Source organism: Melozone crissalis, unplaced genomic scaffold (assembly GCF_028551555.1).
Source record: "Melozone crissalis strain CALT ecotype California unplaced genomic scaffold, PUWL_Pcris_2 ptg000061l_1, whole genome shotgun sequence".
Lineage (NCBI taxonomy): Eukaryota > Metazoa > Chordata > Aves > Passeriformes > Passerellidae > Melozone > Melozone crissalis.
Genome location: NW_026535839.1, coordinates 14,236,302 through 14,263,983, shown reverse-complemented (window position 1 = coordinate 14,263,983; position 27,682 = coordinate 14,236,302). Strand labels below are relative to the sequence as shown.

The window sequence follows — 27,682 nt, the reverse complement described above, 5'->3', positions numbered from 1 at the left end:
GAAAAAGAAATTCATTTGGAGACCTCATTTTAGTGGTGGATTTAGCTGAGAACTCAGCTTAGTACATGCTGGTTCGATAAAAACCTACATGGACAGCTAGTTTAAAGAGGATATAAATCTTCCCTGCTCCCCATTACAGCTCTTATATCTGATTTTACAGCATAATTTGTTAATGTGTGAATATGAAGTCAAACCAGGACAGGCGGTGAAGAGCAAACTGAACTTGTCCCTGTGCAATGGAATTTTGTAGAAATTAAGATTTTGTGAATTACTGTAACCAGCCTCAAGCTGGCAGGGAGAGCCACCTTGGCATCCCTTCCAGTTAGGAAGAGCTGAAATTCAAAGTGGTGAACTTTGAATTTGTTGAAGTACAGGTTCAGGACATCAAACATTTGTGTTTTTATGGCAGTGGGAATATCACAGCAGCCAAAAACCCTCAGCTTTTCCTTCACTGTGAAATGGGCTCCATCATAGCATTCCAGTTCAAAACTGGTGCTGCTGGATGCTTCAGAGGGAAAGAGTAGGTCCATAATTTGGGGAAAGAAGAAACACAACACTGAAAAACTGACTCCTCTTTAATCTTTGGACCTTATGCAAAAATAGCAATGTTTTATAATTTTAGGAGAAATGTTTCTTTGGAAATAGATTTTGAATGCTCCATGCCAAGTGGGAAAAGAGGAAATGAAACAATGATAGAAAAGTGCCATAAATAGAACCCAAGTTTTTGGATTCCCTGTGGACATGTCCTGCACCATGGTGTTTGCATTAGGAACAAAATCTCTCCAGATAGTGCTGATGAAATCAGAGTTATGTGCAGATATATCGAGGTAAACTGAGTCATACCCGTGTAACCTGGGTGTCAGTCTTTCAAAAACATTGTTCAGCTTGGGTTTTACAAATTATAAATTATTATATAAATACATAATATAAATTATAAATATATAAAGCATTATTTGTATTAATTAAAAATATTTAAAAGCTGATTCAGATGGTGCATGTAGGTCACCTGAGAGCAGTGGAGGAGCTATTCCAGGTTTCTCCTGTTTGGGCATTTGGCTCAGAGATGGAGGTGAAGGTGCAGGATTCAGCAGTGCATAGTTGCTGTTTGGAAATATGTCTGGTTGGGTTTGTGTTACTGAGGAGAAGGGGAAAGTCAGGGACAGAGTGGGGCTGGGAGTAGATGGCTCCTCACCATCAGGGAGAGTGCCAGGTGCTGCTGGCACTGCTGTCACCCACCAGACTGGCTCCTCCAGCAAGCTGTCCCCTCCCTGCAGGGGAATGTCCCCTCCAGAGCCACCTCAGCCAGAGCAGCCATCCTGGGCCTCTGCCTTCAGGGCCATCTGCTCCTGGAGAAATCTCCAAACAGCCTCTTCTCCTGCACAGTTGGGTCTGCAGCTCTGGGATGCCTTTGGTGACAGCTCCTGCAAGGTGGGATGTGAGGAAGGGGAAATTCTGTGGCACCAGAGGATGAGCCCCTTGGTGATGTGCCGCACAGAGGTAGCAGGGTGTATTTCACCTGGATAGGGGGTGTATTTCACCTGGATAAGGAGTGTATTTCACATGGATAAGGGCTGTATTTCACATGGGTAAGGGGTGTATTTCACCTGGATAAGGAGTGTATTTCACCTGGATAAGGAGTGTATTTCACATGGGTAAGGGCTGTATTTCACATGGATACCAGGCTGTATTTCACCTGGATACCAGGCTGCATTTCACCTGGATAAGGAGTGTATTTCACCTGGATAAGGAGTGTATTTCACATGGGTAATGGTTGTATTTCACCTGGATCATGGGATATATTTCACATGGATAGCGGAGTGTATTTCACATGGATCATGGGGTGTATTTCACCTGGATAAGGGGTGTATTTCACATGGATAAAGGGTGTATTTCACATGGATAAGGGGTGTATTTCACATGCATCATGGGATCCATGCGAAATACAAATCATGGATAGCGGGGTGTATTTCACCTGGATAGTAGAGTGTATTACACATGGATAATAGAGTGTATTTCACATGGATAAGGGCTGTATTTCACACGGATACCAGGGTGTATTTCACATGGATAGGGGCTGTATTTCACATGGATAATAGAGTGTATTTCACATGGATCATGTGATGTATTTCACATGGATAATAGAGTGTAGTTCACATGGATAAAGGGTTTATTTCACATGCATCATGGGATCCATTTGAAATACAAATCATGTGGATAGTAGGGTGTATTTTACATAGGTAGCATGATGTATTTCTCCTCTCTCCACCATAGCTTTGCCATTCACTGCCATGCTGCTGTGACAAAAAGTCAGTGCAGTAAGCAAAGACAGTCGCACTTGAAATACTACCTGTATTCTGGTCTTGGAGAGATGTTTATTTTTATATTCCCTCAGGTAGCAGAGAAGCATCTGGGGGTGTTGGCTTAGGCTCAGTACCTCTTAGGGGTTTCTCATATTTGCCTGGATCAAACCCAGCTTCCTTCCTGTGCTCAGATGTTTCACTGTTGGACTGGCTTCTCCTTCTCTGCCTATGTCTCTCAAACACATTCTCCCTCTCTCTCTCTCTCTGCCTATTTGTCTGTCTCTTGTCCTCCTCTGACCTTCTCACGATAGCAATTTTATTTCATTTTCCTCTCTTATAAGTTTTATTATGGCTCTTTGATTTTTCTTCTACCTGCTCCTTACTTATTGAAGATGAAATTAGCTTATGTATTGACCAGTTAAGTCAAGTTATAATGTGTTTTCTCACCTGCAACAGCTGTAAAGCTTTGCAAGCAAAGCAGTGGGTTCATGAAGTTGTGCCATCAGCAGCACTTTGGTTATTTCAGGTCTCTCTGTGCAGAAGCCACTGACCCCATTTGGAATTTTTTTTGCAGTGATGAATTGTTCTGGTTTCCCTGAGAATATCTGTGCATCTAAGCAGGAGCACTGTGTCTTGTACTGTGATCTGTCACATACTTCAGCTGCTGGCAAATTTGTTCTCATTTTGGCCAGTAGCTTGATGGTGGACAGCATTTACACTGGAGTATGAATATTGGGTAAGATTTCTTAGGCTAGACCAGAGACTGATATTTCTAAGAGTTGATTAAATTTTTAAGTCTAAAATATGTGATTATTCGTACTTTTCTAAGATAGTTTTCTTTAATAATGAAACATGCATTGTTGGAGAAGGAAGGTGGATCCATACAGTGTTATCTTTTTATATTAGAAACCATTTTCTTTGATTCTTGATCCTTAGTTCCCATTCCGACAGTCTCAAACAATGTAAAGAAAATCAAGATGTATAATTTGGACTAAATAACTTGAATTTCAGTCTGAAATTGACTTGAGAGAAATTATTACCGTAGCCAAGTGTTTTCTGGCTAAGTAAACTGATACTGATTTTGAGAAAACACTGGATTGACCCAAATCTCAGTTGAAAATCTAGATTTTCTGATTCGTGTGGTGAGGCTGCAGCTGAGGTATAATAAAGAGGAAAATTTGTTAGCTTCCTGCTGCTTCATGCAGACTGGCAGCCCTAATAAGGAAGCAGATTTATTTGCTTGGGTGAGGTCAAACAGTCTTCAAACATAGCTGTGACTCTGGCCAGACCACGGAGTCAGGAGATTGTCTTGCTCCATTTCCTGATAACTCCATAGCATGTTGCTGAGGAGACAACCAACAATGAGTAGCTAATAAAATAAAATAGCACTCCTCAGGCTTAGCATCTTAATGAGAGCATTCAGGAGATGCCAAAAGAAAAGTATGTGGGGATAGGAACTCCCCCAATCTGCAGCTGGTTAAAACACCCTGCAATCTGTGTGTGCACAGGCAGCAGTGGCACAGGGGGCACTGCCAGCACAGGGTGCTCCTGGAAGCTAAACTGGGGCAGGGACTGTTTGCTAGGATGCAGGTTGTGCTGGGGATGCAGGTTTTGGTGGGGATGCAGGTTTTGCAGGGGTGCAGGCTTTGCTGGGAATGCAGGTTTTGCAGGGATACAGGTTCTGGGGATGCAGGTTTCCCTGGGATTCAGGTCTTGCTGGGGCGAAGGTTATGCTAGGATGCAGGCTTTGCTGGGGATGCAGGTTTCCCTGGGGATGCAGGTTTCCCTGGGATGCAGGTTCTCCTGGGGATGCAGGTTTTGCATGGATGCAGGTCATGCTGGCGATGCAGGTCATTCTGAGATGCAGATTTTGCTGGGGTGCAGGTTTCCCTGGGGATGCAGGTTTTGCAGGGATGCAGGTTTTGCTGGGCATGCAGGTTTCCCTGGGATGCAGGTTTCCCTGGGATGCAGGTTTTGCATGGATGCAGGTTTCCCTGGGATGCAGGTTTTGCTGGGGATGCAGGTTTTGCTGGGGATGCAGATTTTGCTGGGATGCAGGTTTTGCATGGATGCAGGTTTCCCTGGGATGCAGGTTTTGCTGGGGATGCAGGTTTTGCTGGGGATGCAGATTTTGCTGGGATGCAGGTTTCCCTGGGATGCAGGTTTCCCTGGGATGCAGGTTTCGCTGGGATGCAGGTTTTGCAGGGATGCAGGTTTTGCAGGGATGCAGGTTTCCCTGGGATGCAGGTTTCCCTGGGATGCAGGTTTTCCTGGGGATGCAGGTTTTGCAGGGATGCAGGTTTCGCTGGGATGCAGGTTTCCCTGGGATGCAGGCTTTCCCGGGGATGCAGGTTTTGCAGGGATGCAGGTTTTGCAGGGATGCAGGTTTCGCTGGGATGCAGGTTTCGCTGGGATGCAGGTTTCCCTGGGATGCAGGCTTTCCCGGGGATGCAGGTTTTGCAGGGATGCAGGTTTTGCAGGGATGCAGGTTTCGCTGGGATGCAGGTTTCCCTGGGATGCAGGCTTTCCCGGGGATGCAGGCTTTCCCGGGGATGCAGGTTTTGCAGGGGTGCAGGTTTTGCAGGGGTGCAGGCTTTGCTGGGAATGCAGATTTTGCAGGGATACAGGTTCTGGGGATGCAGGTTTCCCTGGGATTCAGGTCTTGCTGGGGCGAAGGTTATGCTAAGATGCAGGCTTTGCTGGGGATGCAGGTTTCCCTGGGGATGCAGGTTCTCCTGGGGATGCAGGTTTTGCATGGATGCAGGTCATGCTGGCGATGCAGGTCATTCTGAGATGCAGATTTTGCTGGGGTGCAGGTTTCCCTGGGGATGCAGGTTTTGCAGGGATGCAGGTTTTGCTGGGCATGCAGGTTTCCCTGGGATGCAGGTTTCCCTGGGATGCAGGTTTTGCTGGGGATGCAGGTTTTCCTGGGGATGCAGATTTTGCAGGGATGCAGGTTTCGCTGGGATGCAGGTTTTGCAGGGATGCAGGTTTTGCATGGATGCAGGTTTCCCTGGGATGCAGGTTTTGCAGGGATGCAGGTTTCGCTGGGATGCAGGTTTCCCTGGGATGCAGGTTTCCCTGGGATGCAGGTTTCCCTGGGATGCAGGCTTTCCTGGGGATGCAGGTTTTGCAGGGATGCAGGTTTTGCAGGGATGCAGGTTTTGCAGGGATGCAGGCTTTCCCAGGGATGCAGGTTTTGCAGGGATGCAGGTTGTGCTGGTGCAGGGCAGTGCACCAGGAGGGTTCCTCTCCCTGCAGCCCATCCCTGTTCATGCAGGTGAGCTGCCAATGGTCCTTGTTTTTAAAGCAATCCGGGGGGGGAGGAGGAGGAGCCCTTTGTGTGTGTGTTTGAATGGTCACTCTCTGCCTTGTGGGGCTCCCCCATTGTGCAGCTGTTTTATTGCTTTTAGAAGGGACCTTAACCACTTCATCTAACTGTGACCCCTTCCCAAAAGAGTGACCTTCGAGTCACCTTAGATGGTGGCAGCTCTTTTCTCACTGCTCTTGCTTTTTGTGACCATCCACTGACCCAGTCAGTGCTCTTACAATGGAGTCTAGGAAGGATTTAAAGACTTTTAAAGCCTTTTGGTAGAAATTGCTGTTTAAATTTGATCTTGGGAAATTTTTGTGGAACGCTGATGGAATTTTTACCTCCTGTTACAATTTGCTGCCACAAACTTATATTAACATTTAGTCTGAAGAAACATTTCAGTACTGTGCATTTGTTAGTTGCTCTTCAAATGAAATTGTATAGGAAATTTGAAGAGATGCTAATCACAATTTATCAGTTTGTTTGTTTTCAGTTTTCATTAAGTTTCTTATTACAAATCTAAATTTACTCCAGCACTAGCAGTGATGGTGTTTCATACTGTAGGAATTTACTTTTTGACTTGCTGAGCATGTGAGATGCCACATATGGTGTTTTTCATTTAGGGGACCATCTTGTGAATTTGAAGGATAAATATGTATTTATTACAGCACTTAATATTTCTTTAAAGACCAAAGCTGAAAATTGGCTTTTAATTACAGTAAATTTAGTTTTATTACTGAAAATGATGTCTTACCTTTCAGTATAATTAGCCCTTTTTTCTGGAACTCTCTTTTCCCCAGAGCAGTATGTATAGCCCTTTAATGCTTATTTAATGATGGCAGGTTGGGGTGTAATTATTCAGCCACTGAGCTTTTGAACTGTTGCTGTAAAAATAATAACATGATTAGCTTTTATGTTAATGTCCAAAGCTGGTGGTTTATTTTATGAGTAGTTATGTTGGTAGTATTTTGGTACAGAAAAAAAAATGCTTCATGGCAGTACCCCAGCTGGGCTTGGAGCTGTTTCACAGAGAGCAGTCATGGTAAATACAGAGCAACAGGGTTGGCTTTGAGTATGTGGAGGAGCCTGTGCATGAAATCTGTAATTTTTCTATTTAATTCATGTAGATGACTGGCAACTCATTTATCAATTCACAATTAATAAGAGTAATGAAAGCAAGCATACAAGTGCTTATAAAATAATTCTAGATATTAATGGTGGGCAAAGTTGCATAGAGTCACCACCAGGTTTGTGTGAATTTCTGCTTTATTGGCAGTGAAATTAGGGATGATATGTAGTGGCGTTACACCTGTGGTGGGCTGGCTGCTCACACTCCCCCTCCTCACAGCGCTGAGGTGAAACCAGGACCTGCTCCAGCACCTCCTTCCCTGTCTCACTCTCTGGCTTGGCTGCTCCAGGGCTGTTCCTCACAGCTTTTCCCTCTCAGCCCTGTCTCAGTGTGACAGGGGCACCAGGAGCTGCAGGGGCAGGCTCAGCTGTGGAGCCCAATGGAAGCAGCCAGAACTGCCCTGGCCTCCTCCCACAGCAGCTTCCCCGGCAGAGCTGGGCACCAGCACCTGAACCCAAACTGAAGGGATCTCCTGGCTCGTTGAATTTACCCCTTGGAATGGCAGGCTAACATGTTGAGCTCTGAAGATCTGTAAGAATTTTATTCTATAATTTGCAGACACCTTAAAGAGATTAAATGTACCAGGGGCCTCTTGCAAAAGACCAGAGGCAGCAACCCCAGCCTGTTCTAGGAAATGTCTTTATTTTCCCTGCCTTCCTTAGCATGTTCCAAATGCCAAAGAATCTGCTCTGTGGAATCCCAAGGCAGCCCAGGGAAGGGGATGGTGACTCATTCTTCAGTTCTTGCCCACTGACCTGGAAAAAAGCATTTCCTCCCTCCAGATCTGTCCGTGGGGAAGCTCATGACCAGACTGGAGCCCTTGGATGTCATTATCAGGAGACAAGTCCCACTGTGTGTGCCATCTCTGAATGGCTGGGTCAATCTGCAATGCCTCTGGCTGCGGAGCATCCCATCCTCCTCCTCCTCCTCCTCCTCCTGCTGCTGCAGAGAGCAGCTCCAGTGCCAAGGCAGGGACAGCCCCGTGCTGCTGCAGCAGGATGCAGAAGCAAAGACAAACATGCGAGCAAACAAAGTCATGCAGTATTTAAAACTCCTTTTCAAACAGCACTAAATCAAAGCCCAAGGACTGAGAAGTCTTAAACTATTTCTGTTCCTTCTATAACTTTATCAAACTTCATCCTGGAGCAGCCCAGGATGGATCACCTGTTTGGAGCTGAACTCCCTTCCCTGGCTCACCATTGATCATGGCCATTATCTATCTTTTAACCTTGTGCAGGTGGCATCCTTTCACTTAAATAATTTATGGTCCTCTTCATTTTTATGCTTGAATATATTTATAAGTTCACTGTATTATTTCTGGACCTATATTTAAATGTCACTTCATGTGCACCTTCAGGAGTGCTGATACAAATTGAGGAGTTGGCATTAATGAGATGACTGCATGGCACCATTTGAGCTGCAGGAGCACTGCATCTTTTAAGACTTTCTTTTAGAATTTTTTTAGTCTTTGGAAGAGCAGGCAGTGTCCAAAGCCAGTGAACCAAATTCCCACTGGCAGCCTTCATTGTGGTGCAGTAGGTACAGAAAGTAAATTTTACAAAAAGTAAATTTTACAGAAAGTAAATTTTACCTGCTCTAAGGTGAACATGCCTGTGCTGACAGGGTTGGAGAAAGACCTTGAAAAAAAGGCTCAGAGTGGGCACAGGGCCTAGGAGATATTTTCAACCCCTCCTTTGGAAGGCTTAGGTGGAATTAATTTCCCTGAGAGAAAAACACTTTTGTCATAGTTTTATAGACTTCAGTTGTCTCACAGGTTCTGTTTTATTAATTCTTCAGAAGAACAAATTCACCTGTTCAGCCTCTGTTGTTATGGTCAAGGCTGCTTCTTTGTTCTACCTTTTTCATTTTTCTTAATTTATTTATCTCATTCCATATAATTGTGGTGCTATTATTTTTAATTAAATAATTGCAACATTAGTGCTTTAGGATAAGGCAGTGTGAAGTAAGGTCTGATTTTCAGTGGTGTTACTTTATTGATAGATTGTGAAACTAAGTAGGATTTTGTAGAATAAAGTGGGCTTCATTCATTAAGCCAGACTTTCCCTTCAGTGCAGTTGGATATTTCCAGTTTTATTCTTTGATATTTATTTGTAAACTGATTAGTGTTGACTCTTGCCTTACAGAACTGTTGTGCTTATGTGCTGTGAATTTTTGACAGATAAATTTACTCTTTGGGAATGTTCAGCAAAGCAGACAACTTGAATCAAATCATGAACATTCATGACTGGCAACTTTTTGCATGCTATGAACTCAATGCTATTAACATCAATTAGGAGCTTAAGTCACTAATCATAAATCTTAAAGCTCAGTAAATAACTATTGAACAGCCATAGATGGAAATATTTGCTTAAACCATTTGCTGCACATTTGTGTAGGATAAACAAATTCGTACAAATTCTGTCCATTAGAGGAAGATTTGCCCTCAATAAGGAACATTAATTTTGCATATGGTCAGTTGTGGTCCCCTTGCCCATCTCTCTCTCTGCAGGACTCTGTGCTTAAATGTCCCTTTAAACTGGGATCAATCAGGAGCAACATCTGCTTTAGGTGTTGTGAAATAAATTAGTTCATATCCCTGGCAATCTAGTGCAAACTATGGCTCATGCAGTAGGAATTGATTTCAGATATCCCAGCATGGTCAGAACTTCCAAGGGGTTATTTAATTACACCCAAAAAGGTCATACCATATCCTTGGATCTGCAATACTTGTAGTGTTTTGTTTATTGATCAATAATTTTGTGTCTGATCTACTTCAAATGATGTAAAGTCAGCACAGGTTTTTAACCAGGAAGTCCTGTCAGATTTATCTTAAAATCCATTGACATGTTTTACAAATAACTAATATTTTACTGGTGGGAAGGAGCTGCTGCAGAGGTGATTGGATAGGTGAGGAGATAATAAAACACACTGCTTAGTGTGCTGTAATTGGGTGTCAGTGCAAATGAGATTATTTCGTTTATTTAGTAATTGCAAAATTTATTTTCGATGCCTGTGACATTTAAACTGTTCATTTATACACCATAACAATTCTATTCTAATTGTAATATTAGTCTGTTTGCTGCTTTTAAAAGAGGCCAATGAGTGACTTACTTGAACAAAGCATTTATTTTTCTGTAAACATCTGGGTCCTAAGTCTCCCCTCTCTTTCCTCTTTTCCCCTAACCAAATCTGAGGCTGTAAATTGAGGTGGTGCCAGATATTAACTGCCATAATTATTGACACTGTCATTCCCCTGCATCAGGTAAAAAAAGCATAGTAATTTTTGTTAATCATGCTCCTATCCTGGCTTCCACATTTTGTTAGTGTTTTTCTTTTAGCAAAATGTATGATTGAGTGGATGATTTTTATCTCAGAGAAAAATATAATTAACGTGGTGGAGAACTAGAGCTGCTGTGTATTATAAAAAATCTGCAATGGCAAGATGACAGATTGTGAAAACAACTTCAGAAGGGAAATAATGTAAATGCAGCTGATTTGTCTGTGGCCATTTCCTTTTGCTGCAGCCATGCTGTGAGGAGTTTACTGCACTTGTGAAGGATACAAAGAGAAATCTTGAAATATTTCTGCCTTTTCTGTGTCTTTTCTTTTGAAAAAGTATTGGCAGCAAAAGGAAAGTTCATTTTTAGGTTTCAGATACCCTTCTTTAGAGGCTGTGTTGTATCACGACCGTTGATTATCTGTATGCTTATACTCTGCAAACCTAGGAAAGTCATAGCCAATTTTAATACTTTTATATTCCATAGCCTACTTAGACTTGTTTTTTTGGCCAGTCTTTTTTTAAACAGTTCTCCACAACAATACAAACATCAAACTGATCAAACTGCCTTAGATTTTTTGTGCTTTAATTCTATAGATCTGCAAACAATGGATCCTCATTGAAGTGAGGCCATTAAATCTAAATCAGATTTTAAATTCTGTTTCTAATGTTATTCAAGAAACATTGACCTGAACAGATGATTTTTTGTGTGAGAGCTGATGGAATATGTGCTGGATGCCTGTTGAGTGTGCATGTGCAATACAGTATTTTGTTCTTTGCAAAAGAAAAACATAAGCAAAGGCATTTCATCAGGATAACAGCAATTTATACACAAAGTATTTTTATCATTAAAAATCTCATAAACTTACATTCTAGATCTGCTTTTGCTCATGAAGAAGATAGAAATGTGCTTGTTGTGCTTTGGGGATGTGGTTTAGAGGTGGTTCTGGCAGTGCTGTGCTGATCGCTGACTCAAGTGTTCTTGGAGGACTTTTCCAGCCTTAATGATTCTCTGATTCTACTGCTGCTACCTGCTTTTTGTTCCACAAAGACTTATTTCTATATTTTCCCCTTTTCCAGACTGATTTATCCAATCCCCTCTTGCATTCCCTGCCTTTCCTGCACTCTGCAGTGCAGCATCTCCCAGCTGGGGAGGAGCTGGGCTCAGCCCCACTGTCCCTCCTGCTGCTGGTTCAGCTGCACAGGTGTCAGCAGCAGGCTCTGAGAGCTCCTCCTGGCACTACATCAGCTTTGTGAGGCTGTGCCATAACAAAAATTTGGTGTGCTACTGCTTCTCCAACCCACAGTGGTATGTTGTGGTGCTATAACTGTGCAAAATGCAGTTTTCCCCTGCTACAAAGTCCCTGCAGAAAGCACATCAGAGATGGAGATGTTGGTGGTTGTGTGGAAGATTTGACCTTGTTGCCAGCTCTTTATCTCCCAGAGAACAAGGATTGCTCTGAAGTTTCTTCCTAATTTGATAATTTCTCCCTGTCCCTAAAAGCTTGCAGTAGCTCGTTTGCACTCACTCATCCTTCATTTTGTTTTGGCCATCGTACCAGGGGGTGGGCAGACAAAGAGAAAGTGTAAAATGTAGGTAAATGTAGGTAAAATCAGGGCCAAGAACAAACCTCGTGTCCTTGCACAGACACAGCAGAGGGCTGTGTGCATTTTAAGGCAACATAAACCACTTTTAGAAGTAGTCACACCTAATGTCCCACAGAAACCTTAGACTCCATGAAAGGCAAAGCTGGCAGTGCTGTTGTGCAGATTTCTGTTAATTTTGCAGCAATTCTAATAACAGACAGTGGTGGTATGTGGGCCCTGCATTTCTATGGACAGAAAACAAACCCAGGAGAGCTGCTTGTCCTGCCTGTTATACATGTACATGTTTAATTAGTGACATTGGTTTTTCCTCTTTAGTTCAAACAGCTACCACTTAACTTCTGTGTTAAATGCATGGTCATGTCTACAGACTGTGTTAAGCCAATAATAAGATTTTGAAACTGGAAAAAATCAAAGTTCAGGTTGCTTGATAAATATGAATTTGTTTCTTTGGACCATATGCATATGGATTTAGATTTTTATTGAATTCTTTTTACTGTAGTTTTTAGCCCAGATGGTTCTTCAGGGTGACACTAAAATGTTCTCTGTCAGGCAATGAAAGACTCATGATGGAAATATGATGGAAAACTCCTTACCTGCAGCTGTCAAGGTGGCTGGAGAGTGGACTGTAAATGAGAGGGTATTTTAGCAGAGAGAAAGGGTCGTTACGATCATCTCATGGTGGAAGCAGCTGCCCACACTCATAAAGAATGTATTTGACCCCTGCCCATGCACAAATTTCCTGAGAGATTCATTTATTTCTACATGGTCTCTACCTCTTAAAATCTGACTTCTGGATTGGAGCTCTGAGGTCTGGGCTGCCAAAATGCAGCCACTCAGAGCTCTGATTAACATCAGTGTTAATTTGTTTATCTGTGTTTAAAACTCAGTAGTATGAAACCCAGAGTTTTCTTCTGGTGTCCTGACAGAAAGTCAGGTGATCAACCAATAAAAATATTTCAAACCCAGTATTTGAACTTGGCAATGTTTTGCCCACAATTGAAATGGTGATCTTATCCTGAAACTCAATATTATATTTTAATATAAGGCTGTTCTGCCACCCCTGGTTACAAAATAATATTTAAAGAGGATGACAGCATGCTTGAACTTAAGGAAACTCAGACAAATTGAAATTAATTCCCATCAGAGTTCAACACCTTTCTAATGGAAGGAATGATTTCACAGAAATTGTGTTTTGCTTTCCAGGAGGGGTCACTCTGCATGTGTAAAGTCACCTGCAGAAGTTTTCAGCTGATGTCCTTTCAAACTGTGTCTGCCTTTGAAAATAATGATCCTTAGAGATGCCACTGGAATCTCTTTGGGATGTTGACTTTTCTGTGCTGGTTACAAGGCTGTGAAAGCAGGACATGTGTAGCTTTCTGTACAAGCTGACACTGCTGTGCAGTTAGGAGCTAAACCAAGCAAGTATGGAAGTATAGATTAAGAGAGGAAATTCATAGGAATGTTGCATTTTTATAAAATCTCTAATTGTCCTAATGAACATTGAATTATGAGTTGATGCAAATTTTTTTTTTTTTTTTTTAAACTTTTTGTCAGTTGTAGTTGGAAAACACGAAAGTATCCATCATGGGTCTTTTCAAAGACAAAAAACCCCAAGAATGAACAGCTTTGTGAATAGTATTTCCACATTCTTGTATGTATTCGTGTTTTGACAACTATGATGTGTTTAATTTTCCACCCAAAAGGCCAATCTCTTACGAATTTTGTCACTTCTTACCAGCCTTACAAACCTTCACATTTAGCCATCTGTATCTCAACATAAAGATTCTTGAGGCTTCTTGTGTTCCATGTACTTTGGAAATATGACTCACTATAAATAAACCAATAACTGCTGCATCTTGATAACCTCAATTAGCATAGCAAACCCATTTTATCTATGGCTAAATGTATGCATATATCAAAACTTTAAATGTAGGAATCATAACCATTTGAGTAAAATTGACATAATTGCTACAGTTTCAAAAAAATGTAATGACACTTAATTAAGCCTGAATCTAATGAATTGACTAGAATTTGTATGGAGCAATGTCCTCGTGCTACACCTCTGCTCTGTGTGTAGCTTTGTGTCTTTGTGTCTAGCTTAAGCAAGAGTTTGAAAGTTTGAACTCATGTTTTTCTAAATTATTTTAATGTTTCCTTTAACTGCATTGTCTAATCTTGAAAAAAAAAAAAAAAGGATTTGTGTTCTCAGTCTTCACACCATAACAGGTTTCCATATTTCAAAAACATAAGTTGTCTCTGATGAGAGTCTTCTCTCAGTATTTAAAAGTACTCAAGAAGTATTTGTGTAATGGAAACTTCTGGAGAAAGATAACTTTTGGAAATTTGGAAATGCTACTTGATTCTAAAGCTTAATTTAAAAATCTTTGAATGTATTGATATGGGTGAGCATGAAGGAAGTGTTCATGAGGGGAAGAGATTGATAGGGTGGAGGCTGAGAGGAATAAGAACACACTTGTGACAGTGTTCACAGGGGTCTGAGGATGAGGGAAGAGACGAGGCTCTGACTCCATGTTTCAGAAGGCTGATTTATTATTTTATGATATATATTACATTAAAACTATACTAAAAGAATGGAAGAAAAGGTTCTCATCAGCAGGCTAGCTAAGAGTACAAAAAGAATGATAACAAAGGTTTGTGGCTTGGACAGAGAGCCGAGCCAGCTGACTGTGATTGGCCATTAATTACAAACATCCAACATGAGACCAATCACAGATGCACCTGTTGCATTCCACAGCAGCATTGTTTACACTTTGTTCCTGAGGCCTCTCAGCTTCTCAGGAGGAAAAATCCTAAGGAAAGGATTTTTCATGAAAAGATGTCTGTGACACACACTTTAACATATTTTCTCTACAGCTGATTTATAGAATATTATATTCACTTGCAAATAAATTATTACCTTGTATAATAAGATGATCTGCAAAACCCACAGCCAGATGTATTTTGTTGTTAAAGCCTCACAATCATTTTTTAAAGCCTGGCATGTGTTCCTTGTGTGCAGGCCCCCAGTCCGAGCCGCCGTCGTGCAGCGCCAGCTCCGTCTCCTGCCCCTCCGCCTGCACCTGCAGCAACAACGTGGTGGACTGCAGGGGCAGGGGCCTGACAGAGATCCCTGCCAACCTCCCCGAGGACATCTGGGAGATGTAAGTGCCACTCTCACGCACGAATCTTTTCCATTTCTCTCCATTTTTATTCCATTTCACGGCCTCCTGTGTGGAAGAAAGGTGTATGTTTTAAAAGGTGTTCTAAGCAGTTGTCAGGTTGTTCTCAAGTCAGTTGTCAGTAGTTGTCCTCTCTGGTTTGTTATTTTGAGCTAAGGGCTCAAACCATTTTTAAATGTAAATTAAGATATTTTGGCACTGTCCTACCTGAAAGCAAGATAAAGTTCTTGGGGCCTTAAGTTCAGATTGCGTTTACTTTTCACAAACCCAGAACTGCAGTTCTGTAGTCAGTAAATGAAAATACACAGTGCTTTCTTATTTCTAGTCAGTCATTTCCCCATGAGATGGAGGGGCAACTTTTTAGCTTGGCAAGATGCATTTATAATAAATTAGAACATCAGAGCTCATTGTCCCTGCTGATTTTACCTTCTGTATCTTGTTTTCCACATTGTTATTTCTGGTTCTTTAACAGTTTTGTGACTTGTGTTGTGGAATCAGATGCTTGTTTTATAGACTTGTTTGCCTTTACTACCTCTAGGAATTGGAACCATTTATTTCTGTGTCCATGACTTCACACTACTGTGATCCTGAAATACTGTTATATTAAACCATTTTACTTGTGGTTAGTCCATAGGGAATGCAGATCAATTCTTTTCCTATTTAGGTTCTTGTCATACTGAGTTTTCTGACATCCAGCCAGCTTTTACAGTCTACACAGTATAAATTCAAGCATTTACATGGTCACTGGACTTATCAACTTCTTGTTGCTGTAGAAATAATGGTACACAGCAAAATTGACCATGATAAAGCATAAATTTGTAAGATTGTGGGGTGTTCTGGGTTGGAAGCAATCCTACCAGATTTGGGCAGGGACATTTTCCGCTATCCCTAGTTTCTCCAAATTCCATCCAGCCTGGCCTTGGGCACTTGCAGGGATGGGGCAGCCACAATTTCTCTGGGCAACCTCTGCCAGGACCTCCCCACCCTCACAGGGAAGAATCTCTTCCCAATATCCCATCAAACACTGATCTCTGTCAGTTTTAAGCCATTCACCCTTGTTTTGTCACTCCAGGCCCTTGTCCAAAGTCCCTCTCCAGCTCTCCTGGAGCCTCTTTAGGTATTTTCCCTTAGGAAAAGGTTTTAAGGTTTTCCCAGAGCCTTCTCTTCCCCCCCAGCTCTCCCAGCCTTTCTCAGTAGCAGAAGAGCTCCAGCCCTCTCCTTGTCTGTGTGTCCTTCTATTGCTCTGGGCATAAGAACCCCAAGGAACATTGAATTCAACTTGTTCTTGTATTTCCCCCTAACTCAGTATTCCCTTGTAATCCAAATTGCTCTGGTAAGAACACTTGACTTACAAACTGTTCTATAAAAATGAAACACTCAGCTGTAGCTCTAGCACAGTTATTAAAGGTGACCTACATTTCACTCTGTTTCAGTATTAAAGATCTTTCATTCAGTCTTCCTACCTTTCTTCATTAGCATGGATAGGCAGAACCTTCTCTGACAAAGCTGCCAAAAAGTCCTCAGCCTGTTTTTGTTGATGAAAACCCATCACAAACCAGGAAACTCACTTGTCATGGGACATCAAACAAGCATCATATGATGCTAATTTTCCCTCTCCCACAGATGACTTAGAAGTCTGTTGTGTTACTCTATTACTCCCCCAGGTAAAGGACTTCATTGCAAGGATGTTTGCTACTAAGTAAGCAATTTAGGAAAGCTAGAAATCTGTACCCCAGACTTGCTTTCTCATAATTTCATAAAATAGGTAGCAAGAATGTAGAGAATGCAATTTGGTTTTTTATACAGCTTCTTGTTCAGTTGGGAGCTGACAGCAGCAGCCAAATTGACTGAGGAAAAATGAGTTATGAGAAATTGAAGCTGAGGAATACAGACTGTGTGCTGAGTGTTACAAAATAATCTCTGCTTACAAAGTGGTTCTGTTCTGCTTTTCAGAGGAGAAATGAACAGTTTGTGCCATAGAGAAGCACATGAGAATAAACACAGAAAAGTTTTGCATGACTACTTGGGTGAAAACAAAAGTCATTAAGCACCTGGAGGCATTTAATGAAAAGAAATACCAAAATGCATGTGGTGTGGTGGTTTGCTAGTACATGAACAAAACAGTCATTCCCTATGTTGGGACAGCACCTACAATAAAAGGAGAGGTTGCAGTTATTTAGAAAGAATGAGAGAAAATGCATGAAGGCAAATAGGGAACATTATGTGAGTGCAGAAGGGGCTTGATGCTGGAGAGGTGTAGGGAGGGAGGGATGACCAGCAGAGAGGAGACAAAGCCTCCAAGAATCTGTTTTTCTGCTCAGACTTGATCACAAGCTTGCAGCCAGTGCCTGTCAGACAGAGTGACAGCTCAGCCAGGGGATAGCAGAGACCAAAACCACATGGCTTGGGCAGCCCTGGGCTCAGGACATGGGCTGGACAGATCCTTTCTCAGTCATTAGTGATTCCCTGGCATCAATCAGCCCAAGGACAGCGTTCCTGCCCATGCAGATGTGGGCTCAGGGGCTGAGGGCACTGCCAGCCCTGGCTGCAGGATTTCAAACAGAATTTGCTTCCACGAGCTGCCTGCCACGTTTGTTTGATGCCTGCCAGTCATGGGCAGGAGCAGTAACCCCCTATTGATCTTCTCCCACCTCACAACACTCTTCCTCTGCCCCTTCTTTAGAAGGAAGTTTTCATGCTGTTTGTCTGCCTCAGACTGATGCACTCATTTTTTATTTATCACTGCAAGCAAGGCTTGCAGCGTTTTAGGATGTGAATTCTGGGCAGGTCTTGTCTGAGGATGTTGTACACCTTAAAACAGTGGTGCAGGGACTTCCACTTGTGCCTTTGTGTTTGATAGCAGTTGGTGCAAGACTTTCCTGGGTGAAAAGCAGGGCACAGACCCCAAAGGCAGGACACAGCCCCTCTCCTGGAGGCAGATGCTGGAGCAGCAACCACTGGCACTGGGTGCTGCTTGTCTGAAGGATCTGCAGATTGCTTAAAAGAAGGAATTAATTATTTGATAAATCTGGAAGCTGGATTGTGGTTGGGATGCTTGAGAGAATGTAAACAAGCAGAGTCCAGTACAGAAAGTGATGGGAAAAGAAGGGTGAACTGAAACAACCAAACACATGAGGAGAAGAATTGGGAACAAAGGAAATCGAGACAGGGTGAGCAAAGTGCTGTGAGCCTGAGAAAGAGAGGAATATTTGGTGAAAAGGCCTGGGATTGGTGCCATTGGACACCAGCTGTGTAGGCTGGCAGGAGGACTGGGATACTGAGGCAGGACAGAGGGACACAGGGAAAGGTGGAGCACATTTACCTTGGAGAGCCTTCCTGCCTCCTCACCACGTACTTGGGAAACCCAACTGCAATTTGAGTGTCTGTCCTGTGCATTAGGGACTATCTAGGCACAGATTAACTCTTAAACTACACAGACAGCTCCTGTTTGCACTGCTGCTGTTCCAGTTAGAGAGCACTACAGGGGTCTGGGACTCAGACTTCTGTTCCACTTGAGTTTCCTTGTGATGGAATCAATAATTTCAGTTTTGGGGTTTGAGGCCACTGAATTAAATGTTTGGGGTTTTTTTAAGTAAAAAGAAATAAATTAGAAAATGCTAGAAAATACTAAAGTTAATGTTTGTAGCTGCAGTTGTCATTTGAAGCTTTTGTGTGTATTTGTGGTGACATTCACTTCAACAACAGCACAGTCTCATGCTGCTGTTGACAGCTTGGATTCATTTCTTGTTGCCTAGGGATGCATCAGGGATGTGTAGGGAGGGAGCCTGTGTGTATAGACGGGGTCTGTTCACTTGTTGCAGAAACAGGAAAACTGCAAAATGGGGGCTGTGGGGAAGAAAATCTTGTGAATGCAGTTCAGAGAATTGGGTTGTGCCTCTTCTTGCCACTGGTTTTATTAATTGATTCTGGGCAAGTGACTTGCACAAGCTTTCCCTGGGTGGTCACTGGTGATGTAATCTCAGTTCTGGCTGACTCAGCTGAGACATTCAGCAGTGTTGAGGACTCCCAGCTGCAGCAAAAGTCAACAGGCACTGTGCTTTGAACACTTTGTGCTGTGCACTGTTAATTACTCTGAAAAGCCAAATCTCAGTCATCTGCAGACTTATAAATCAAACTCCAGAATGTAAAGTATATCCTTAAATTTTCAAACAGATCTAAGATCTGTCCATGTCAAGTTTGCTTCACCACTGTCATTTACCTGTACCATGCCCTGTGTCTGGTGAGATTAAGAGAAATAGAATTGAATGAGCCAAGATAAAGCTGGGTGGGATGTACCTGGATCAGAAACAATCACAAACCATTTGTTTGAATGCTGATGCAGTTGCTCCAGACAGTAAAGAGGCTGCCAGTCCCTGAAGGAGAAGTGCAGTTTAGGCACCATGTGTGCTGAGATAATAGCCACAGCTTCCTCTGGTGGCTGGGCACAGCAAACAGGGACGGCAGCCCTTCCACCAGCACCCAGGCTTGGCCTAAGGGTGGTTTGAGTCACTTGTTCCACATGGGTTTAGTTTAGCATTTTCACTTTTGATAGCTGAATTGGTGGCTGATGTGTTTGTAGGTATAAATAGCACGTGATTTTGGTGCAGAATTTCCACTCTTAGGAAAAATTCTGGAGTTGGAGCACAGGAAAAATGAAATGTTGGTTTTCTCCTGGTTCTGGCAAAATGAGCACAAACCTAATTTTCTGCAAGATGATCACTTTGTAATGCAATGTTCTACTTGTTCTACCTTTAATGAATGATTTCCTGACAAATTTAACGTCAGGAGGGTGCCAGTGTGCTGGGCAGTGTTGCAGAGCTGGAGGCAGACAGGTTTGCTGTGTTTGTTGTTTCAGGAATTGTCTCAGGAAGAAATTGCCTTTTCTGTTCTTCAGTACCTGCAGGAATGTGCATTTCCAGCTGGGAATCTTTAGGAAGCTTTTATGATTTGAAGAGAGTGATGAACAATTTCTGGGTTTTAAAGTTACTGGTATATTCAAAATTCATTTTCCTCCAACTAAAATAAAGTCAGAAAAGCTATTATAGAAAGATTGAGCACTGGTAACTATTCATTGTAATAAGAATAATTTTTTGTTATATAAATTATAAATTAACTACACGACAGCATTTTCATGTTTATTAACAATTGGCTTTGTAGTTCTCAGTTTCAAAAAGGCAAGAAGTTTTATCAAGAATATAAATGTGTAGGAACTATAAACTTCATGGAAAAAGTAATGACAATTTTTAATTTAACATTATTCTTCCTCCTGAAAGAAAATTATAATAATTTTCCCAGGCTTCCAGTAAATAGTGCAGCTGAAGCCAGCAGAGAATTTTGGAACCTGCAGTAAATGCTCCATAATTGCCTCTGGTGGCAAATTCTCTGCCTGGGGAACCAGGTTGGCTCCTGTAGCTGAATCCTATAATATGATTTTCATTCACTGCTGAAAATTGGCTCTGGACAGCTTCTCATGTCTAACCTGACTACTTTGTTCTGGATCTCACCAGGCAAACTGTGTCTTGCATTCCACAGAGGTTTATTTTGTCAGGCCAAAAATATGTAGAAATTTTTTTGTGGAGTTCAAAACACAAAAATCATAAAGAAATAATAAATATTTTAGATTGATAGTCAGTGAAGAAAATATAAATATATGGAAAATTTTAAGAATAAAAGTGTTTTCTGTGCTGAGACAAATTAAGGAAAACAGAAAGCTGCATTTCACAGTTTTAGAAACAAGCAGAAACAGCAGGGAGTTTATGCTGCAAGATCAAGGCAGATTTATTTCTTACATCTTTACTTTTATTTCTGAAGTTGTGTAACTAATGTCATCTGCAGGCACAGGAAGGTGGGCTTGTTTTGATAAATTTCTAGGTCTCATACACATGGTAATTTTCATTTCAGCCATATCAATTTTTACCTTCTTCACTGCTTTTGATAATTGGGAGATTTCTTTTAGAAAAAAAGTTATGTACAGGTTAATTTACTCAGGCAAACTGTGTAGGATTAAACTTAAAAGGTTTGTAGATTTGAGATTGTTTTGGTTTTTAGTTTGGTTTAGGATATTGGGGGCTTGTGTGTGTAAGTGTGTAAGTCCAATCTTTTTTTCCCAGAGATATCACTTCAGTCCAGTATAAACACAAATTAATAATTACTCATAAAAATGAATGTTATAACCAAAATGGTATATTTTATCTAATACAAATTTCACTGCAAAGCTCCTGTGTTGCCAAGCAAAATAAGGAGATTGCAATATATAATGAGCATATACGTTCTTAAAGCTGATTATGAAGAGGAAAAGCAATTACAGAAAATAAAATAGAGAGCATAAAATCACAACTTTGACATAAAATATACTAATCAGCTTTTTTACTGTTTGAAATACTAATTGTCTTTTGGCCAACACATGTTCTGTTTATTTTGCTTAAAAAGACTGTGAAAGTAAGAAAGGATTTGAGGAATGTCTATTGTCAAATAACAGAATCTGTTGAGAAAATATTACAGGTGGCAGAATTTCAACTACCAAACAGCTACTTAATTTTCCTGCTAATTTCTGGTGTTCTGCCTTTTCCTTGTCAGTATTGTAAACGTGCAGTAAAAACAGATGTACAGAATGTACACAGCTCCTAATAATAAGCTAGATTAGAGATTAAAGAATAATTTTTTGTTTTTTTCTGTCAGCTTACTTCAGTTTTCACTAAAAGAATAGTTTTGTGTCACAACTTGACAAATTAAATGCAAATCAGCTTGAAATTGTCAGCATTGTGAGAAAACATGGGGAGTGATCAGGGCTGGAAGTTTCTCGAAATAATTGGACGCCAATAGAGGGTGGTCAGGACTGACCTCCTCAAGCAATAATTAAAATCAATGTGATGCGTTTAGGGGTTAGTCTGTCTGGGACCTCACAGAGCTTCTCAGTGAAGCAAATATTCTGGGTTTGACTTGTTAAAAATGATCCTACAGGTTTATATTTATCAGGTTCAGCCACTGGTGGATGATTGCTTTCACAGAGGTGCTAGAGAAACTCTCTGTCTCCCTTCAGAATAACAAAACCAACCTCAAAACAACCCCCCTAAAAAAAAGTTCCAAAAAATATCAGTGAAAATGCTCAGAGCAGATGCTGGAAGTGAATACCAGAACTGGGCAGCACCTGGGGATGGTCTCTTTGGAGATGGTCTCTCTGTCTAGTCTAGACTCAGAGCAGGGAGGCATTATTGTGTATTCTACCCCCAAACCAGCTTCTGATTTACCCTGAACACCGTCACAGGTGATGGCTCAGGGGAGCTCACCTGAACTAGGTCATCTGCAGGTGTGGGAGGGAGCTCAGGGGGAGCCTGCACCCTCAGCCAGGGATAAGGAAAGAAAAATATATGGATTAGACTGGCAGGGACATTGCAATGATGAGCTGTGTATATTCTGATGAGAAGGGCCAAAATTTCCCACCACAAATGTGGAGTTGTCACAGTGGTGGATGGAGAAACTCTGAGGTTTGGCAGAACAATGCTTCATTCTGGTGTTAATGTCGTTAGAGAGACGTTTGTGTTTTATCAAAAGACGCTTTGTGAAATACCAGTCTGTGGATTTCTCTGGCGTTTCCTGGTTGTCTGTGCTATATTTAATGCAAAATTAACGTGCTACAGCAGAGAGAATGGATTTCTAATGTGGCTGCCATCACAAATTCAGTGGTTACCAGCTGATACCTCAGTCTCACACAGCTGGAACTAAACTCACTGCAGTGTGTCAGAAGATCCAATGTCACCAGCACTGCTTTGAGAATAACACCATGGTATCAGGAACATATCAAAACATCTGTTTTCATTCTGAAAGATGTCTTTTGGTGAGCAGAATTACCTGTGTAACTTCCCAGGTAGATTTATGTTGACAAGTCACTTCACTGTTGATGGGATTTTTTCTCTTGAAGATCTGCGCTCAGGTGAGTTGTTAGGAAGCACTTCTGTCCAAAACTACAGCAGGAGCTCAACAGCTAGACCTGAAAATCAACAGCAAAGGAAATATGAAGGGAGACTCCAGTTGTCACTTTTATTAATACAGGTGGATGCTTTCCTGGCTCTCAGCTCTCTATTTCCTAAGGCAGACTCCATAAGAGGCATTTATAATTGTAATATTAATTTGATTTGGGAGTCATTCAGGTGCTGTGATGAAAGGCAGCAGTGTAAAACTCTTGGAGGACCCCATTTGTTTAAGGGTTTTATAGTGGTGGTAGAGTCTGGCTGGGGTGGAGGGTGAAGGCTTCAACTGTTAAACCAAGCAATAAACACACACATCTAAAATACTTCATGTCCCACCATCCCAAAGCACTTTGTTTTCTACAAAACTTTCTTTTCTTTTTTTTTTTTTTTTGGAGGACTGAGGGGTGAGAGACACAAAAAGCTGTTCCCTGGGATATCAGGCCGTGAGCACTTTCTGAATCAGCAGACCTGCAGGTTTTGGCCCTGCACTGAGGCTGGTTCAGGTTTTGCTGCTGGATGAGCTGCAAGTCCTGACTGTGACTGCAGGGCAGATTCCTCCCTTCTCTCCCATCCAGAGCTGTCCTGGGTGAATATTCAGTGCAGCTACCCAAACCTGCTGTGCATGCTAGGAGTAAAGATTGTGTTTCAGATGAAGAGGCAAAGAAAGGTGTCAGAGCAGGGATTAGATCCAGCTCATACCTGTAGTAAGAAGACCATGTATGATGGTGATTTATTTAGTATGATTTATTCACCTTGAATAGTGAAAATACACCTGTAGACTTTTCTGTATCAGATACTAAAATGCGCAGTAGAATATGAGAGTCTAAATGATGAGATAGATGTAGAATAATGGCCCAAGTAGGTTTTTATAATCCAGTTGTTTCAGTCCCTGGATTGATTGTTGTGTTCCCTAGAAATTTCCTCCTTCCTAACCCCAACTGTTCTCCCCATCCCTGGCTTCTGTCACTGTCACAGGCACATTTTATGAAAAATCCTTTCCTTAGGATTTTTTTCTCCTGAGAAGCTGAGAGGCCTCAGGAACAAAATGTAAACAATGATTATCTGCTGCTGTGGAATGCAGCAGGTGCATCTGTGATTGGATCACGTGGTTGTTTCTAATTAATGGCCAATCACAGTCAGCTGTCTTGGACTCTCTGGTCAGTCACAAGATTTTGTTGTTGTTCCTTTTCTATTATTAGCTAGCTTTCTGATGAAATCCTTTCTTCTATTCTTTTTAGTATAGTTTTAATATAATATATATCATAAAATAATAAATCAAGCCTTCTGAAACATGGAGTCAGATCCTCATCTCTTCCCTCATCCTCGGACCCCTGTGAACACCACCACGTGTCACCATGGTGGATGTCAATGCTCCTTCTTTCCCCACCCAGTTCCATGCAAATCCCAGGTCATAGGGAGGAGGAAAACAAGGATTTTACTCTTCACACAGGCTCTGTGTGTCCTGCCAGTGCCACAGGTTTGTTCCCCTCTCTCTGAGGTGGCTTTGGCTTGGGGCTGTCTGGTCATGCCAGCCCAGCAGAGCCCAGGGAAACCCTGTCTCATCCTCTCTGTGTCCCAGCAGGGCCCCAGTGCCTGCCCCATGCCCAGGGACACCGGTGACACAGCTCCTGGCACTGTTAATAGAGCGTGGCTGGCTCATTTGTAGGCTCTATTCATCTGACAGCTGAGAATTATCAGTACTGATGCTTCCCTCCCTCTCTTTTTCTCCAAGGTAGTGATTTGTCTATGTTATGGGTAGGTAAGCTTGACAAAACATTGCACATTAGCAGCTGAGACAGTGTTTGAAATGGGAAAATTGCTAGCAAACTGCTCCATTAGAGACCCAAATAACAAATTCTTTCTTTCCCTCAATGAAAGGGAGATAGTTAAAGCCCAAATTAATATGTCTGTCTCCCCAGCTCTGCAGGGGGAATCGCTCTTCAAGACAAATGGCTCCATCGCTCCTGAGTGTGAGCTGGCTCTGCTGAGTCCCTGTTAGCAGAGTTCTTTATCCCTTTGTGCTTTGCCATCCTGGGCGTGAGCAATGCAGGCGCCACAGGAGGAGGTGATGAAAAGATTTGCACGTCAGTGAACTTTGAGATGGATTAGCATGGGAATTTGAGTGCTTGTTCTTTACCCTGGGACAGTTTTTCATCTTTAACTGCATGGCTTCCCCGGGTTTGTTTTGTCCTGGTTTTTTCTCTGATATGTTTACTTTTTGCTCTCATTGCTGCAAAGTCATTTAAAACAAAAAGTAGGAAGAAGGAGGGCTTTATCCAGTCTAGCATCATGTTATGACAAGCAAAAATGGATCTGAGTTCAGTGGGCCCTCATCCTTTCCAATCTCTGTTGATATATGAGAGAAGAGAAAGGAAATTGTTGCTGTCCTTTGATGTTGTTGTCAAAGCCTCTAAAATGAAGCTGGTAGAGGCAGACAGAGCATTGCTGTGTGTGGAGAGGGGGAGATGTGCTCAGCTCATCTCAGCACTCAGATGGTGACATGGCACAGCCACAGGGCAACAGAGGAGCAACAAAAACCTCTGGGAGCTTCAACAGGGCCAGTTCACTTTATCAGTTTTGGGAATTCTGCTTGGCAAGTCTCTTAAATAGAGCTGGGTATGAAATACCACAGGAGAATGAAAAAAAAATTATTGAGTTGTAAGAAACTTTTAACAGGAGGGGAGGTAATTGTTTGAATTATCAAAATTTAGCATTGTTAGGACTGTGTGTCTTGTACAGATTTCTCAAATGCATTGTAAAATTATTTTATAGTATATTCTGGTAATACCCCCCAAAAAATGAACTCCCAGATGTTGCTTTGCACTAGCATAGATGGTTTTATAGTATATGACAGCACTCCATAGTATAGGGATACACCATAAAAACCACAGTTTTCCAAGGGTCATGTTCTAGGTAATCTAGGTATTCTTCTCAGAAATAAAATGTGGCTATAAAATTTATACTTTCTCACTTTTTGGAGGAAAAAAGGCCAATATTAGGTAAGAATACTGCTTTTCACTTTATTTCAAAGATGACATCTCTAGCAGTTTCCCATTGTATGGTTTCTAATTAGGCCTTCATCACCCTGAAACTTCCAGCTCCCCTCCTGGCAGAACCTAGAATTTCTTGAGATTTTTAGTTGTCTGCTGTACTCAACATGTCATGTATGAGCTAAACGAGGTGAAAGAGTAAAGTGTTAATACAAACAAGGTGTTTTCTGTTATTTTACTTGTGAAACTGCATTGTGCTTTTCAGGCTAGGTTTGCCATTTTAAAACATGCATTTATGTAAAAATTAAATAGAAGTTAGGTCAGCACTTCATTCTTTTAAAGCACAGGCTTATTTAATGCAGGCCTGGGCTCGGTGCCCTGGTTGGTGCCCAGGGTAGAGCCCACCTGCCCACACACCCTGAATGGGACCCGTGGTGCTGCTCTGGTGCCATCTGCAAGGTGGAATGCACTGAGCACAACATGAGATTCCTTAGTCCTTCATTTGCAAAGGGCTTTGTGGAATAAGGCAATGACAGGTGCTGTGGTGGAAATCCAGCAGCAGATGACAAGAGCCTTGTCCATCCATTTCTGTACAGGCCATCTGCTGCAGATTTTGTAGGAAAGGGTGAAGAGTTCATTAGGTAGCTTCAGAATGCAACTCTCAGATAACTCCTGTTTCTTGTGATGGTGCTCACAGAGGTTCTTGGATGAGGGAAGAGACGAGGACCTGACTCCATGTTTCAGAAGGCTTGATTTATTATTTTATGATATATATTACATTAAAACTATACTAAAAGAATAGGAGAAAAGGTTTCATCAGAAGGCTAGCTAAGAATAGAAAGGAATGAAATGAATAACAAAGGTTTGTGTCTCAGACAGAGTCCAAGCCAGCTGACTGTGATTGGCCATTAATTGGAAACAACCACATGAGACCAATCACAGATGCACCTGTTGCATTCCACAGCAGCAGATAACCATTGTTTACATTTTGTTCTTGAAGCCTCTCAGCTTCTCAAGAGGAAAAGTCCTAAGGAAAGGATTTTTCATAAAAGATGTCTGCGGCAGTTTCTGTCTTGCTCTCCACTTTTCCTAGAAATTTATTTTTATTTTCTTTTTTTTAAATTTATTTTGTTTTTTTTTTTTTTAATTTCATTTTTTTATTACTTGGGATCTGTGACTAACTATTCCAATTTGGGATATTTTTTTCACCCTCTCTGGGGGGAGAAAACTCTGTGTATATTTCCACCCTTGAGTCACTAAAATTGCCCGGGAATTCTGCTTGTAAAGAGCTCCACGTTCCCCCCCATCCCTGTATTTGGGTTTTTCTGTAAGGGCTGCATGTGTGGTGTGGCTGAGCCCCATTTTCCATCCCCAGGGCCAGGAAATCGGGCAGGCATGACCCTCTTTTGTTCCTCGAAGTGCCTGCACAGAAACCCTTGGGAGGAGTGAAACACCCGGCTGGCAGGCTGACAAAAAGCCTTTATGGGAAGAGTGTGTGCTGCTAATTCTGGTGACAAACACCCAACAATAGTGGCGTGCTGGAGCTCGCAGCAATTTGCATTTCACTGTGGACTTGCCAGAAATGAAACGTGTTATATTTAGACCGACTGGGAGGGAAATCTCAGACACTAATTCGGATCACAAAGCAAGGAATAGAATTAACTCTGATCACAACCTTTAAAAAATAGATGGCTACAGATATAAAAGAGGGCGAGCACGTTGACTGTACAAGCTGCCTGTGCAAATATCAAAATATTTGTACTTAAATAGCTTCTTAGAGTATAAATGAGCTGGCAAATTATCTTATTTTCAAGGGGATTCTTTTCTTTTGCTTATGAAAGCACAGATCACCAGAGGGATAGAGAGCTAACACATTTTCTCTCTACTATTGCCTAGTACTTTGCAAACCTTGATTTACT

The 27,682-nt window shown here is 41.8% G+C and overlaps 1 protein-coding gene across 1 annotated transcript in view; it reads left to right on the top strand.

The window, feature by feature from the left end:
• SLIT3 (slit guidance ligand 3) overlaps positions 1-27,682 on the top strand; it is a 483,586-nt gene that overhangs the window by 294,068 nt on the left and 161,836 nt on the right. Inside the window, exon 9 of the mRNA XM_054287925.1 lies at positions 14,647-14,788. Within this exon, the coding sequence (XP_054143900.1) occupies positions 14,647-14,788 (142 nt within the window). The remainder of the gene's footprint in view (positions 1-14,646; positions 14,789-27,682) is intronic.